Source organism: Sorex fumeus, unplaced genomic scaffold, assembly GCF_029834395.1.
Source record: "Sorex fumeus unplaced genomic scaffold, SorFum_2.1 ptg000098l, whole genome shotgun sequence".
Classification (NCBI taxonomy): domain Eukaryota; kingdom Metazoa; phylum Chordata; class Mammalia; order Eulipotyphla; family Soricidae; genus Sorex; species Sorex fumeus.
In genome coordinates, this window is record NW_026606155.1 from 4,181,400 (window position 1) to 4,196,765 (window position 15,366).

The window sequence follows — 15,366 nt, forward strand, 5'->3', positions numbered from 1 at the left end:
ATTAACTTTATTCAGAAGGAAGTTTTTATTAGAGATAGGTATAATGTTGTAATTGTATGTGCCTTTTTAGTCTTTGTAAAAAGTGCTTCTAACTATGTTTATTTTTCACCCCAGGATATTTTGCTCATCAACCTCATCATAGAACATATGATTTGTGATACAGACCCTGAACTTGGAGGAGCAGTCCAACTAATGGGCCTGCTTCGAACTTTAGTTGATCCAGAGAATATGTTAGCTACAGCCAACGTAAGCCATGGGTGTTTTTCTCCTTTTCAAAATAGTCTTTGTTTTTTATGGAGGATAGGATCCAGTGCAGTTAACGTTCATGGAAGTGTTTTTAATCCCTTAGAAAACAGAAAAGACTGAGTTTCTGGGTTTCTTCTATAAACACTGTATGCATGTCCTCACTGCTCCGTTACTGGCAAACACAACAGAAGACAAACCTAGCAAAGGTAAGATAAAGGCTCTTGAATTCTGAGACTTAGGTTGTTGCTAAGAGTCATCTAAAGAATGGTTCAAACCATTTGTTTACCATAAAGAAATAATATAAACAAAAATATTATGAGATTATTGTTTCAGTATTTTATGAACACATTTGTATTAATTTGCATGCATATAGATGAACTATAACAGTATGAAAATGTTTTTAAAGTATAAACTAAGTTATTTGTACTTAACTGTATAACTGAAGCTAAAATTAAACTGTTTTTGTATGTTTAGAAAGTAGTTGTGGATGGGGGCTGCAGAGATAGCACAGCGGGTAGGGCATTTTGCCTTGCACGCAGCCAACCTGGGTTCGATTCCCAGCATCCCATATGGTCCCCTGAGCATCGCCAGGTGTGACCCAAAAAGCAAAAAAAAGAAAGTAGTTGTGGGGTCTTCATTGAGAATATGTTGACATTTTTGAGAATAGAGTATGATTTTTCAGCATAAAGATAAAAAGATAAAGGCCCTCCCGTTGATCATCGATTTGCTCAAGCGAGCCCAGTAACGTCTCCATTGGAGACTTTGTTGTTACTGTGTTTGGCATATCGAATACGTCAAGGGGAGCTTGCCAGGCTCTCCGAGAGGGGCGGAGGAATCAAACTCGGGTCGGCCATGTTGGCTGCATGCAAGGCAAACGCCCCACCGCTGTGCTATCGCTCCAGCCCCAAAAATATGGAACGCTTCACGAATTTGCGTGTCATATAGCAACTTATATAATTATAGCGTTATTAACCTACACACACACTCACTTGCTCATACTCTAGAATCAAGTTTAGAAGACATTTTTCCTGTATCCTTTTATTTGTTGTAGGTAAGTCTAAGGCTTCTTTCCAAGCTCACATGTAATACAGCACACATTGGAAATTCATTGTGTGACTCATTGGTGCCATTGCTATGTAGTCCATAGGAGGGTTACATAGTAGGATGTGAAGAATGTGAGTGAAAATACTTTTCAGAGGTTTGCTGCCAGGTAAGGGAGAATGGTAAACCAGTGATTGTGCTTCACTGGTATTCAGGTGTGATAAAGGAGGTACCAACACTGGAGTCAGCACTAGAGGACCAAGTGGTTTCTGATAAGATCTATGGCAATCCATGCATCTCTGTTGAGATACTGGGACACAGAAGAACATTCTTTCACATGGGTAAAAGCATATCTAATAGCATTGCATTCCATCTGTGCCTTACCGAAACAGTTCAGCCATAGGTCTTTTGAAATTATTTCTCACAGATAGTCATTCGAATTAAATGGTTTGGTACATGGCAGTGTTCAAAAAAATGCTAGTTACTGTTTCCTTAGCTTTTTGTTGTTGTTTGTGGGTAGCTTGATACAAGGATTTAACCTGATTGAAATCTGGATTCTTAAAATTAGAGGAAAAGATGTCTTTAAATGTTCTTTTTTTTATTTTATTTTAGATGATTTTCAAACAGCTCAATTGTTGGCACTTGTGTTGGAATTGTTAACGTTTTGTGTGGAGCATCATACCTACCACATAAAGAATTACATTATTAATAAGGACATCCTTCGGAGAGTGCTTGTCCTGATGGCTTCAAGGCATGCTTTCTTAGCATTATGTAAGTGTTACTATAGGTAGAATTAAGTCTCTTTTACAGTGATTATGTTCTGAGAAGAAAATACATTAATTTTTAGGTGAGGCAACCTAGAGTCTAGTAAACTATACTGATTATATAGTTTTTCCACAATTTAAGTATGGTTTTTGGTTTTTGTTTTTAATTAAATTTTTGATACTTTGGTCTCAAGTATTTTTTATTTTGGGTTGTTGTGGGGGCTTTTTCCCACTTTTGACTGGTGTATCTAATTAAGAATTAGGTGTTTGGGGCCAGAGAAGGTACAGTGGGTAGGTTGCTTTTCTTGCTCACAGTCGACCTGGGTTCAATCCCCAGCTTCCCATGTGGCACCTGAGCCACTACCAGGTGTGATCCCTGAGTGCAGAGCCAGAAGTAACCCCTGAGCATTGCCAGATTTGACGCTCTCCTCGCTTCCCCCCACCCCCCCCCAAAAAATTGGTGTTCATTAGACTGGAGTGTCCTCAATCAAGAAGGATGGTTTTGTAATTTGAAAAATATGTAATGGTCCTGAGTTCCCCAAAACCCTGTTAACAGGACAAATGCAAACTCAGATGTAGATGATTTATTCATTATTTCCACAGATACTTCCCTCCAAGATTTACTAAAATGTGTTTGCTTTATTGTTTTGTGTTATCTTTGTTGCTTTAGAATAGAGGTGGCAGGCACACTACCACTGTGACCATATCCAGTCTGTAAACACTACACCCACACATACTATGTCAAAGGTTGTGTTTGGGATGGGGACAGTAACAGTATATGGCCTACAGGGTTGCCATGTGGTCCTTGATGGGGATAATACATAGATCTTCTAGATTTTGCAAAAGGTGACTGTTCTCCTGAGAACCTTCTGAACTGGAAGTAAAAACAGCCAGTTTTCTCTGGTAAGTTGGTAGGTGAAATTTAGAGATATCTGCTGGGAATTCTCTTACATTTTTGCTTCTTAGGGTAAGATTGGTTGTTCTTGTTGCTGTTAAAAGGCATAATCACCTACTAATTAGAGGCTTGAATATACATGTTCAGTGTTTTTTCCAGCTTGTTTTATTCAACTTTTTTTTTAACGTATTATAAAGACATTCTTCTGTTAACTTTTTTTTTCCTTTTTTTAAAAAACTATTATTTGATGAGTCAGGAGAGATAGTAAAACAGGTAGGGCATTTGCTTTGCACATGGCCAACCTGTATTTAGTCCTCAGCATCCCATGCGGTCCCTGAAGCACTGCCAGGAGTGATCCTGAGCTCTCAGCCAGGAGTCAGCCCTGAGCATCGCTGAATGTGGCCCCAAAACGAAGTAGCTCCGCCGACTTGAGCATGCCATGCATTGTGTGCAGGAGGCCTAGATTTCAGTCCCTAGCCCCACATGGTAACCCCTCTATCCTCCAAGTACCCCCCCGAGAAATGACGTGGCTGCCTCAACTTAAGCAGAGAACCAGGAGTAGCTCCTAAGCACACCAAGTGTGGACCAAAACAAAAATTAATAATGAAGGAGCCCAGGGGTACCACTGAGGATCAGAGCACATGGTTTGCTTGTTGAAGGTGTGGCTTCAATCACCAACATTGCATTGTTTCTCAAGCACTGCTATGTGTGCTCTTGGGAACCCCATGACCCACCCCCCAAAAAAATTTTTTTTTTAAACTAGATTTCCTTCTTAAATGTTGTTAAACATTCTATGGAGTAATGATTACAGCTGTCGTTTACCTTGTACAGAAAGAACTTACGTGGTAAGTTCAACTTTGAGATTACAGTTACTGAAAGGGTAAAGTAACAGATAGCACCCGGCATTCTAGATTGTAAGTGACAGCAAAAATAAATTCAGTGATTCCGTTTTGCACACACACACACACACACACACACCCATTCATCAGAGCAAAAGTGAAAATTTTAAAAAGAGCAAAGACAATTTAGAAAAGAGTTCAAAATGCTTCTTGGAATAGATTTTCACAAAACAGAAGTTTTTGTCTGAGTGAAGGAAATCAGTGAGTCAATTAAAAAGTTCAATGAATGATAAGCAGTCTGTTTCAATGAATTTATTACACCTATCATATCTTAATGATTTGAAGGTTTTTATATATTGACTCAGTGAATAACACATATGTCTTGGTTATTATATAGCTAGGAAAATTGAGGTGATTAAAATGTGCACTTTATTAAAGGACTAACTTCAACGGGGGGGGGGGTAGCATAATCATATAAAATTCAAATACGAAACCAGGGGCCAGAGTGATAGTACAGCAGGTAGGGTGCTTTAGCTTGAGTGCAGCTAATTCAGGAATACACACTGAGCATTACCGGGTGTGGTGCAAAAGCAAAAAGTGCAGAGCTGAGAAATAGAGCAGGTAAGGCACTTGCTATACTATCTCTCTGGCTCCTCTTTAAGACTTTTGCCAAGCGTATATCAAAGAAAACTAAAACTGGGCTGGAGAGGTAGTACAGTGAGTTTTCCTTGCACATATGCAACACAGGTTCTATCCCCTCTGCCTCATATATTCTCCCAAGCCTGCCAGGAGTAGTTCCTGAGTGCAGAACTAGGAGTAAGCCCTGAGCATTGCCAGGTGTGGCCCAAAAACAAACCAAAAAAAAGAGAAGAAGAATTGGGGGGGGGGGGGACACTAAGTATACGGTTGAGGGTATTTACACCATTTTGGTCTTGTAAGGAAAAACACCTTAAATACTAGGTGTTTGTGTGTGTGTGTGTATTTTTTTTAAGAGTTGTATAAATTTAGATGCCCACTTGTGAAAACAAAAGATCATAGTAAGTGGTTAAATGCTGCTTTTAATAGTGTACTTATTTGATATTCTATGGGTGACACCAGCAGTCTTCTCCAAGTGTAGTCTTTATAGATTACTTCTGTATGTGCATGTATACATACATACCTATCAGTTTTACCACTCTCGTTTTAGTGGTCTTGTCAGTAATACTTGCATGTTGCCTGGGGTTTTATGTTTTTGTTCAAAGATGGCAGTCTGTGATAGAAATAAAAAAAGTTTTTGTTGGGGCTGGAGCGATAGCACAGCGAGTAAGGCATTTGCCTTGTATGCAGCCAACCCGGGTTTGATTCCCAGCATCCCATATGGTCCCCCCGAGCAATGCCAGGGGTAATTCTGAGTGCAGAGCCAGGAATAAACCCCTGAGCATGGACGGGGTGACCTAAAAAGGAAAAAAGAAAGTTTTTTGGTGTTCATTAGACTGGATGCTTTAATCATTGTAGATTCAGTTGACATTAATCACATGAGAAAGTATTAGAATGTACTTTACATTGAACATTCTGTGGTTATGCCAATTTGATCTGACTCAAATACTTTTCTTTGAGCAACTTCATAGAATTCATTGGTACATTTGAAAGCTATTTTACTTAATAGTAAAAAGTAGGAGTTGGGGGGCAAAGTGATAGGACAGCGGGAGGGCGTTTGCCTTACACACGGCCGAACCAGGTTCAATCTGCAGCATCCCATATGGTCACCCACTCACTGCCAGGAGTCATTCCTGAGTGCAGAGCCAGTAGTAATCTCGAGCATCGCTGGGTGTGACCCAAAAAGAAAAAAGTAGAAGTTGGATTTTTTTTTTTGAGGCAGTTTTCTTTTGGGGGGAAGTATTGAGTGGAAAATAATATAATTCTTAAATTCTTGAAGGCACATAAAAACAAGCAGCAAAAACAAGATCTTCAGAGTTACTTTCTGCATCAGCAGTTTCTAGACAGAACTGCATTCCTGTTGTCCGTGAATTTTAGGAAGGGAGTTTGCTTTGCTTAATCTAGAAACTGCATGCAGACCTGAAGGTTGAACATGAGTGTGTGTTACAGTAGGGCACAAGTCTTCACAAAACCTGCAGAGTTGGAGTACCAATTTGTAAGAATAGCTCTTGTCTTAATTACTAAAATCTTAGTTTGGCCTCTTTAGCGGGAGCTCTTTAGTATTTTCATTCTTAACTAATGGAAAAGCCTAAGTTTCTTTATAAAGAAATCTTTTGTTAAAAAAAAAAATAAACCCACCAAACTTTTAAGATCATGGTTTTTGGGTAATAAATCCTTTTTTAGATTTTGATTTAATACACAGAAGGATGCCTCATGTTTAAAATGTCTTATTTCACCATGCTTCTATATTTGAAATACTCAGTAGTTTGAAAAAATAAAATGCAATTACTATTCTATAAACTTTTGAAATTCCCTGCCCAGAGTGTCTCTAAAGAGACACTCTTAAATAAGTTGCATTGTTAAGGCAGTTTATAGTCAACTGTACCTAATTGGGCATTCACTTGTGGACCTCTTTTCTGCCATCTAAAGAAAAATTGAGCTGCTTTACTCCTCTGCCTTCCCACCCAGAAACCGTGTCAGCATGGTTGCCTGGCTACCTGCTCATGAAGGACTTGATTAATAACAAATTGGCAATTTAACGGGCCACTTCCATGATCTCCAAAGAAATCAAAATACAAACACAATATTTAATCTTGCCAACCGAAGACGATGTGACTGCATGAAGTGAGTATGCTTTTTTGAACTGTTTACAGTAACTGGGGCATTAACTTACTGGTAATCCCACCTAGATAAAGAGGGCTTTGTTGAAGTCTAGTCGTCGGAGTATATTTGGATCTTGACGAATGGTGACTTAACTCTCCATACCTCAAGGTGTAAATATACCTGTTAATCTGTAAGTTAAAGCCTAATTACAAAAATGAAAACTAGAAAACATTTAAAAAGCATACTCGCTACAGTAAGCATAAAGAGCTACTCTTTTTTTTTTTTAATTCTAAACTTTGGGAAGGCAAATTTGGCAAATTTGGGGTCTGGCAGATTTTTGTGGTTTTATACAAACGTCCACAAATCAACGAGTCTGATACATAACAAGAGTGTCCAAAAATAATAATACAGTGGATTGCCCAAATAAAACAAATGTCAGCTTAAGAAGTATGAAAGGATAATTCACTTTTAACCTTTAGCTTTTATTTCAGTCATAAAATGTATTTTGGTCATTAGCAACTTGCAGAAATTTTTTTTTCTGACACTAGAAGACTTGTATCCTATGATGACACACACTAATTTTAAAATACCTCTTCCTGATAACCCTTTCATGATCCCTTATCTTCAGGTTTCATACTTCTGGAAACTCAACTAGCATTTTGCTGCACAAGGAACTTTATTTGTAAAGTGGATGTTTTTTCTAATTACAGAATACAGAAGTGTGCTATATAATTGCAACAACAATATCTGTTTCAGGTGCTCTTCGTTTTAAGAGAAAGATAATTGGATTAAAGGATGAGTTTTACAATCGCTACATAATGAAAAGCTTTTTGTTTGAACCAGTAGTCAAAGCGTTTCTCAACAATGGATCCCGCTACAATCTGATGAACTCTGCCATAATAGAGATGTTTGAATTTATAAGAGTGGTAGGTTCTGTGTGGTTTTTTTAGTTGAATTTTGATTTTCAAGTATTTCAGCTTGAGATTCTGTGTCTGGCTTAAAAGAAAACTAGTGTTGCCAAAACCTTGTTAGAGGTTTAATTCAAGTTTTTTAAAAGTCTTCTTTCTCAAAAGCATGCATGAATTCATTTAATTCTACTGTGGCAAATCATTTTTAAGAAAGTAACCCCAACCCCACTCTTCACCCCAATAAACCAGGGTAATAGCTGGAGTAGCTACACGCAAGGCAAATGCTTTATCTCCTGTACTGTTCTAGTAAGGAATTAGCACCACTTCCAAAAACCGGGTCAGTTTAGGGATATTTCAGGTTTCTATAGCCACGGGAGAGTTTTTGGAGTTAATAAAATTACTACTTTTTACCTTCACAGGGTCAAGATTCTTAGAAAGTCCTATTTTGTATCTTCAAAGTTTCCCACTAAAAGTAGAAAGGCAAAATTAGGATTTACCATGTATCCAGAATGAAGATTAGGTCACTGGAAGATTTAGCTAAACTTATGATTTGGAGGCAGCAAGTAGTATTATTATATAGTGCTATGAAGGAGAGAGTGACTTTTTAAATAATACTTTTATTTTTGGGGGGGAGGTCATACCCTTGATTACCGGGGGCTTCTCCTGGCTCTGAATTCAGGAATCACTCCTGGCAGTACACAGGAGACTATATGGGATGGCAGGGATTCAGTCAGCTGCATGCAATGCAAACGCCCCATCTGCTGTATCATCTCTCCAGCCTCAACTATAATATATTTTGGAATAATAAAAATAAAATGATAAATTATCATTTCCCCAAAAAAAGAAAGTAAAATTGCCATTGGTTTTTTAACTATGAAAATTATGTCAAAATTAAATGCTTCATTTTAGCCTACATGCAGTTCAGTTTTGGATATATAGTTCTTTGCTGTAGAATTAAGGGGCTCTTCCTGGCTTTGTGCTCAGTAGTGACCTCTGGTGCTGCTCAGGGAAGTGTCCGTGGTGCTGGAGATTGGAAACAGGGTCCCATCGCGTGCAAGTCCTTAACAACCCCCAACCCTTTGCTATCTCTCTAGCCCTGAGTGTACAGTTCTTTGCCAGAAAGAACACTGAATTTCCTTCACTAATTGGGAATATTTCTCAATGCTAGAATGACTTCCTGTTTGTCCTCTATTTAGCCTAATTGCCTGTGATTGTATGCGGCATTCAAGTGAGTCGTTACTCGAACGTATTCATGCCAAATAATCTCTTCAAAGTCTGGTATACTAGAGCTGACCAGGGAAGCGAGGACAAGGGACATGGGGGCGTGGAGGGAAGGGACCAGAACCTCAGGTAGCGGGGGGGACATACTTGCCTTGTATGAGGTCAACCTAGGCTCAGTCCCTGGCACCACAGAAGAGAGGGAGGGAGGGAGAGTGAAGAGAGCTGTTGTCAAGACAATCTCTTTTCTTCCTGATACTGTAGTTTCTGTGTTTTGTAACTTAAGACTTTTCTGAGTTTTCCCAACCTTGACTAAAACATGCATACCTAAAAAGCAACTTCATGACATACAACAGTGATTCTCAAATATTGAAATAGCTCTTTTCTGCTGCGTCTCTTTCTATTCTTTTTTTTTTTTTAAGAATAATAAAATGGAGCAGTGGTACCATAGGTAGGATATTTGCCTTGCATACAGCCAACCCAGGTTTGATCCCTAGCATCCCATAGAGTAGCCTGAGCACAGAGCCAGGAGGAAGCCCTGAGCACCACTGGGTGTGCACCCTCCCCGCTCCCCAAAAGAAATTTTTTTTTAATGATGATATGGGCCCCTGGGCACCACTAGGTGTCGCGCGCTCCCCCCCTCGCAGTGTGAAATACACATAAAGAATTTTCTTTTTTATCATGTAAATTGCATTACGTATATTGAGACTGTTATATAATAGCACCGTCCATCCTCGTTTTATGATCTGTCCAGATTCCAAATCATAATCACTTAGTAGGCATTCACTTTGGAAAATTAAAGAGTATACACATTTGTGGAGTATACTGAAAACTGGGGCTCTTGAAGGTACTAATATGTTATTCCTGTTTTCATCATTTGACGACAAATTTGGAAACTTTTATGAAGTTAAATTGAGTGGGTTTGTGAATTTATTACAGTTGCCTTTGTATCTTGCTCAACCTACCATTTTTCTTTATTTTTGTTTTTAAATTATGATTCTTTTTCTGTAGGAAGATATAAAATCATTAACTGCTCATGTGATTGAAAATTACTGGAAAGCCCTGGAAGATGTAGATTATGTACAGACATTTAAAGGATTGAAACTGAGATTTGAACAGCAAAGAGAAAGACAAGATAATCCCAAACTTGATAGGTAAATTCCTACATATTTGAACCTGCTTATTTAGTGATCTGGGGTTTGGTATTATGCTTGGTAGGGGAGAAGGAAATTGGCAGATGGTAAGCAAAAGTTTGATCAATATAAATAGATCCGACTGAATTGTGAGATCCATGATTTCCTGAAGGTGTAGGTCATTATGTGAGTATCCTCGTGGCATAAGATCTCAGATTTGGTTCCTTGGCATCACTGGACCCGACACAGTTGCATTGCTGAGCCCAAGTGGCATTGAACTGTTTGGCCTGCTTGACAGAATGTTGCTGCAGTTGGCCCTCAAGTCCTCCTGAGCATTGTATTAATGTCCCTCCCACCCCACGCCCTACTATTTTTATACCACTTTCTGAATACCTGAGTTCACCTACTTAGGATATATTTTTAAAAATTTTTTTAATTATGATTCATTAATTCCTGGTGTTAAAAATACGTTTGGTAAGAGATCTGTGTTGGGTTTTTGGCAGGGATTTTTGTTCTGTTTCATGTTTTTTTGTTGTTTAATTTTGTTGGGGAGGTGTCAGAAGTGGCCCTGGTGGTGCTCAGGTGATCATCTCTCTGACCCCGGGGTTTTCTATTGGTTTTGAATTTGGGACCACACCTGGCTGTGTTCAGGGCCTTACTCCTGGCCTTTCGCTCTGATAGACTTTGGGAGATCCAGACTAGCTGCATGCAAAGAAAGCACCTTAACAACTGTAGTGCATCTCTGGCCCTTCTTTCTCTTTCTGTTTTGGGGCCATACCTCGTAATGCTCAGAGACTCCTCCCAGGTCTATGCTCAGAGTCTCTGCTGGTCATGCCTGGAAATCCTACTGGGGCCTCTTGCATGAAGTGCAGGCCTCGGGTCTGGCTTTTTACCAGTTTGATATTTTGTTTATCCCACTAATCTATTAAGATCAAAGCAATATTTGACCAATCTTGAGAGGATGGGAAAACAGCTGCAAGGGGCTAAAACACGTGTATTACATGCAGGAGCCCAGAGTTTAATCTCCTGCTGCTGCATGGTCTCCTGAGTGAGACCCCCAAGCACTGCCAGGTGTGTCCAGAAACATAAAATTTTGTAAATTAAATTTTCATGTGAGTAACCTGTTTACTCTGCTTTTCTCTCTTTACTCCCAGTATGCGTTCCATTTTGAGGAATCATAGGTATCGAAGAGACGCCAGAACATTAGAAGATGAAGAGGAGATGTGGTTTAACACAGATGAAGATGACATGGAAGATGGAGAAGCCGTTGTGTCTCCATCTGACAAAACGAAAAATGATGATGATATCATGGATCCAATAAGTAAATTCATGGAAAGGAAGAAATGTATGTTGAGAAATGGGGCGGGGGGGAGTGACAAAATGATTAGTATTGCCAGTTGTGTCATAGACATTTAATGATTGTTGCTTTTAGAATGTGGATGAATTGAATTTCACCTATTCTGAAGGTGAAGACCAAATTTTCTGTTGGTGAGGAGAAATAATTACTCCACTGAGGATAGGAAGACTGAAAATAATACTGAAGGCTTATTTTTTTCCCTTCTCAGTAAACTTTTATCGCTATGTGTTTCGTGTTTTGATGATGTTTGGTCCATAAACTGAACTTGGAGTATTTCTCCTCACCAAAGGAGAGAAGTAAATTAGTTACGTTTTACTGGTCCATTGTTTGGAGGAATTAAAAAAAAAAATGAGTGTTAGTGATACTAATGACCGTGTTCTCTTTTAGTGAAAGAAAGTGAGGAAAAGGAGGTGCTTCTGAAAACCAATCTTTCTGGTCGGCAGAGCCCAAGTTTCAAGCTTTCTCTCTCTAGTGGAACAAAGACAAATCTCACCAGCCAGTCACCTGCAGCTAATCTGCCTGGCTCTCCAGGGTCCCCTGGGTCCCCTGGGTCCCCAGGCTCTCCTGGATCCGTCCCTAAGAATACATCTCAGACGGCAGCTATTACTACAAAGGTACGCTCTTGGCTCCCTGCTCTAATTGACGCTTTCTCAACAGTTGGTGTAACTGGGATTCTTTTTCATCTATAATAATTGCCTTCTAAAACTGATAGAATTTGTCACCTATGAAATACTTCTTCCACCGTCTCCTGAACTAATTTAAAAGTGGAGACTATGGAAAGGTGGTTTTTTGGGGGGTGGAGGAGTTCATTTCATTTGGATTTGGGGGCCACAGCCGGAATCACGCTAGTTTATTCTGGCTCTTTGCTAAGGGATCAAACCAGAGTTGTCTACATATAAGGCAAGTGCTTTAATCCCTGCAGTCTTATCAGCCCCTCAAATTTTTGTGACTAATATAAAAGTATAAGTAGAAAGGTCGGAAAGAGAACAGAAGGTAAGACACTTGAATTGCCTGTGGACTATCCTGGTTTGGTCCTGAATACTACACATGGTCCCCCAGCACCACCAGGAGCACAGTCAGGAATGGCACCCGAGCACCCTAAGGCGCTTGTCTTGCACGCAGTCAACCCAGGTTTGATCCCCATTGTCCCGTGTGGTGTCCTGAATCCCACCAGGAGTGGTTGCTGAGTGCAGAGTCAGAACTAAGCCCTGAACGTCACCAGGTGTGACCAAAAAGACCCCCACCCCCCCCAAAAAAAAATAATAATTTTGCTCACTTCTGATAATTCAATCTGCTTTCAGTTATTAATAGATTTTTGTTCTGAAAAGTTTTGTTCGGCAGGGAAGTAGGGTTTTCCTACTTGATTAAAGATTGAGTGGAATTCTAGGTGGGGTGTTGGGCCATGCCTGGTGGTGTTTAACTGCTGCTCTGTTCTCAGTATCATGGCTGTGCTGGCAGGAGACCCTGCTGTGCCGCACTGGAGCCTGGGCCTCTTCAGCATGCTCGCCCTACCCTCCAGCTCCCCGCTCCGCCAAAAGAAAGAAAATCCTGATTTGATTTGGTTTTGGTTTGGGGTCATATCTGGCTATGTTTGGATATCCTCATTCTACGGAGGGTACCGATTTTGTGGTGCCAGGGATCAAACCTGGGTCAGCTGCTTGCAAGATGCCCTGACTGACCCCAGGGAGTTGTTTTTTGTTTTTTGTTGTTGCTTTTTTAGAGGGGTGGTTTTGTTTTGTTTTGTTTTTAATCCTTTTATTTGTACACAGTCTCAGAATAACCACCAGGTTAATACATTGAGGTGATGATATCTGGTTATCTAGATTGAAATGTTTTTTAAAATGTCTTTAAAAACCTAGTGTTTCGTTTTAATAAATCCTTATTTCTGAACAGGGTGGCCTCGTGGGTCTGGTAGATTATCCTGATGATGATGAAGATGACGATGAGGATGAAGACAAGGAAGATACGCTACCGTTGTCAAAGAAAGCAAAATTTGAGTCATCATAATGGCCACTGCCTATGATCAGTACCTGTTGAAAAAACTGGTTCTCTGCCCTCCCCCCTACAAAATCCACAATAAGCAGTGGTCTCTTGTGAGTGACTGACAGATCAGCCTGCACATTTGACTTCTGCTCATCAAGTGCCAATTCAATGGAGCAGGAGGAGGGGATATTACACATTTAGGGGAAGGACTTAAAGCCTTTGAGCTCTCCAGCTTGGACCACACGTTGCCCTTTTCTCAGGGAAGGAAATGGAAATAAAAAGCCAACAGGGCAGGGGTTTTGTAAGTGGAACTCTGGATTGGCTGGTCAGTCGCAACAATCAGAATATGCTTTCTCGGACCATGTTTGAGACTCAGAAGAAGAGGGGCTTTTCCGCCGTGATTCTTCACGAGTTAAGAATGCCAGCAGTTTCTTTGATAAAGAGACCTGCCTTTAAAACCGTACGTTCTGAACATTTTAGTCGAGCTACAACAGGTTTGGAAAACCTCTATGGGGGAGGGGCGAATATAAAATTTCCTCTTTTTTATCTGTTCCCTTTGCCCTTCAAACTGCAGTTTTTTTTTAAGTAGGGTTTTTCCCTACTTGATTAAAGATTGAGTGGAATTCTAGATGTGGTCATTTGTGTCATATGTTTTGTTTGATTTTGTTTCGATTTTTTTTCTTCCCCTAAGTGTATGCTTAGTTGTTGAGTATATATATTTGGGACCATTAAAACTTTTTTTGATGTAATATAACCTAACGTTGTGCTGGTACCTATTTTACCATGTGTAATTTTTGTTCTACATCACAGTTCTTAATTTGTTTAGAGTTTTATGAGAGATGGTATAGTTTTTATTGACGAAAAGCAAAGTAATCTTACAACTATGTGCATACAAAAGCAATACTATTTTGTGACTGAATATTTTATATTAAAATTTACATCAGCAACTGTCTCGAATTCAGGGAAATAGAGTGGAATTTAAAACTTCAAGTTTTGTTAAACCTAGAAACATGAAATTAGTATTCCAAAGAGATTCTGAAATTTCATATCTTGGGGAAATGACGGTACATTCAATCAAAATTGAGGATGAATGGTTTAAAAAATAACATCTGACTTTTGAATAATAAAAAAAAGTGAAGAGTAAGAGAAATTGTATTAGTTGTATGTTTCTTTTCTCTCTTTTTCAAACTATTTCCTTAGGAATACCAATTGGAGATGTAAGTTGGTGGTTCCTAAATATTTATCTAGCCAGAGGACCATCAGATAGGACCTTCATAAAACAGCATTTTTTTGTTGGTTTGGTGTTTGGGCCACACCCAACGCTGATCAGTGCATGCTTACTCCTAGCTCTGTACTCAGGGATCACTCCTGGTTATGCTCAAGAAGCATACTTGGTGGTGGAACCCAGGTCAGCGATGTGCAAGCGCTTTACCCACTGTTCTCTCTGGCCCTAAAATAGTATTTTTAAGTGTATGATTTTTATTATCTTAGATCTATTAAGATTTGTTTGAAGAAATGAAATCTACCCTCACTTTTTGTTTTTTAAAAAGTTAATTGGAAATCTAAGTAAAAATTTATATCCAGGAAAGAGTACTATTTTAAGTATTTCTTCTCTTTAACTGCTAAGTATCTGGCGAGCTCTTGTTTTTTTCTTTGCTTGTCTTTGGCTTAGTCTTCAGTATATTTTTTTATGGTTACAAAAACAAGATTGTACTGAACAGTTGAATAAGTAACGCACCTTTGTACATAGTTTTATTGCTTGGTTTTATTAGACCCTTTGAGTACACAATTGTAAGAGTTTAAGAGTAAGTTGGGGGTGTGGTTCAGTGGTGGAGGATTTGCCTTGCCTGGAACAGGGGGGTGTGGGAAAGAGTTTCAAAATATTTTATCAACTTGCAAATGAATAACAAATAGTCTAAGTGAATTACATTGTCTCTTGCCCAGAAAGAAAGTTTCATGTAGTTTTACCTATCCTTTACGGATTTCTGGAAGACTGATTTATTATCTCTGTTCTTGGAGTTTCTGAATTGAGAAAAGAACCCTTGCCTTCATACTCTATTATCCAGCGAAAAGAAAAGTTCCTGTTGTTTCGGCATGTAAGAGTTTCCCTTTCAGGGCTGGAGCAATAGCACAGCGGGTAGAGCACACGGCCAACCCGGGCTCAATTCCCAACATCCCATATGGTTCCCTGAGCATGACTGGGTGTGACCCAAAAAGAAAAAAAAAGAGTTGCCCTTTCTCTT

General features: G+C 39.3%; 1 protein-coding gene across 2 annotated transcripts in view; it reads left to right on the forward strand.

Annotated features, from left to right (window-relative positions):
* PPP4R3A (protein phosphatase 4 regulatory subunit 3A) overlaps positions 1-13,877 on the forward strand; it is a 41,592-nt gene extending 27,715 nt beyond the window's left edge. For both annotated transcript variants that reach the window (XM_056133648.1, XM_056133649.1), the window contains exons 8-15: positions 115-246; positions 350-452; positions 1,900-2,058; positions 7,281-7,450; positions 9,662-9,804; positions 10,938-11,128; positions 11,528-11,754; positions 13,034-13,877. In XM_056133648.1, coding sequence (XP_055989623.1) covers positions 115-246; positions 350-452; positions 1,900-2,058; positions 7,281-7,450; positions 9,662-9,804; positions 10,938-11,128; positions 11,528-11,754; positions 13,034-13,147 — 1,239 coding nt within the window. In that variant the 3' untranslated portion in view covers positions 13,148-13,877. The remainder of the gene's footprint in view (positions 1-114; positions 247-349; positions 453-1,899; positions 2,059-7,280; positions 7,451-9,661; positions 9,805-10,937; positions 11,129-11,527; positions 11,755-13,033) is intronic.
* The last annotated feature ends 1,489 nt before the right edge of the window (positions 13,878-15,366 follow it).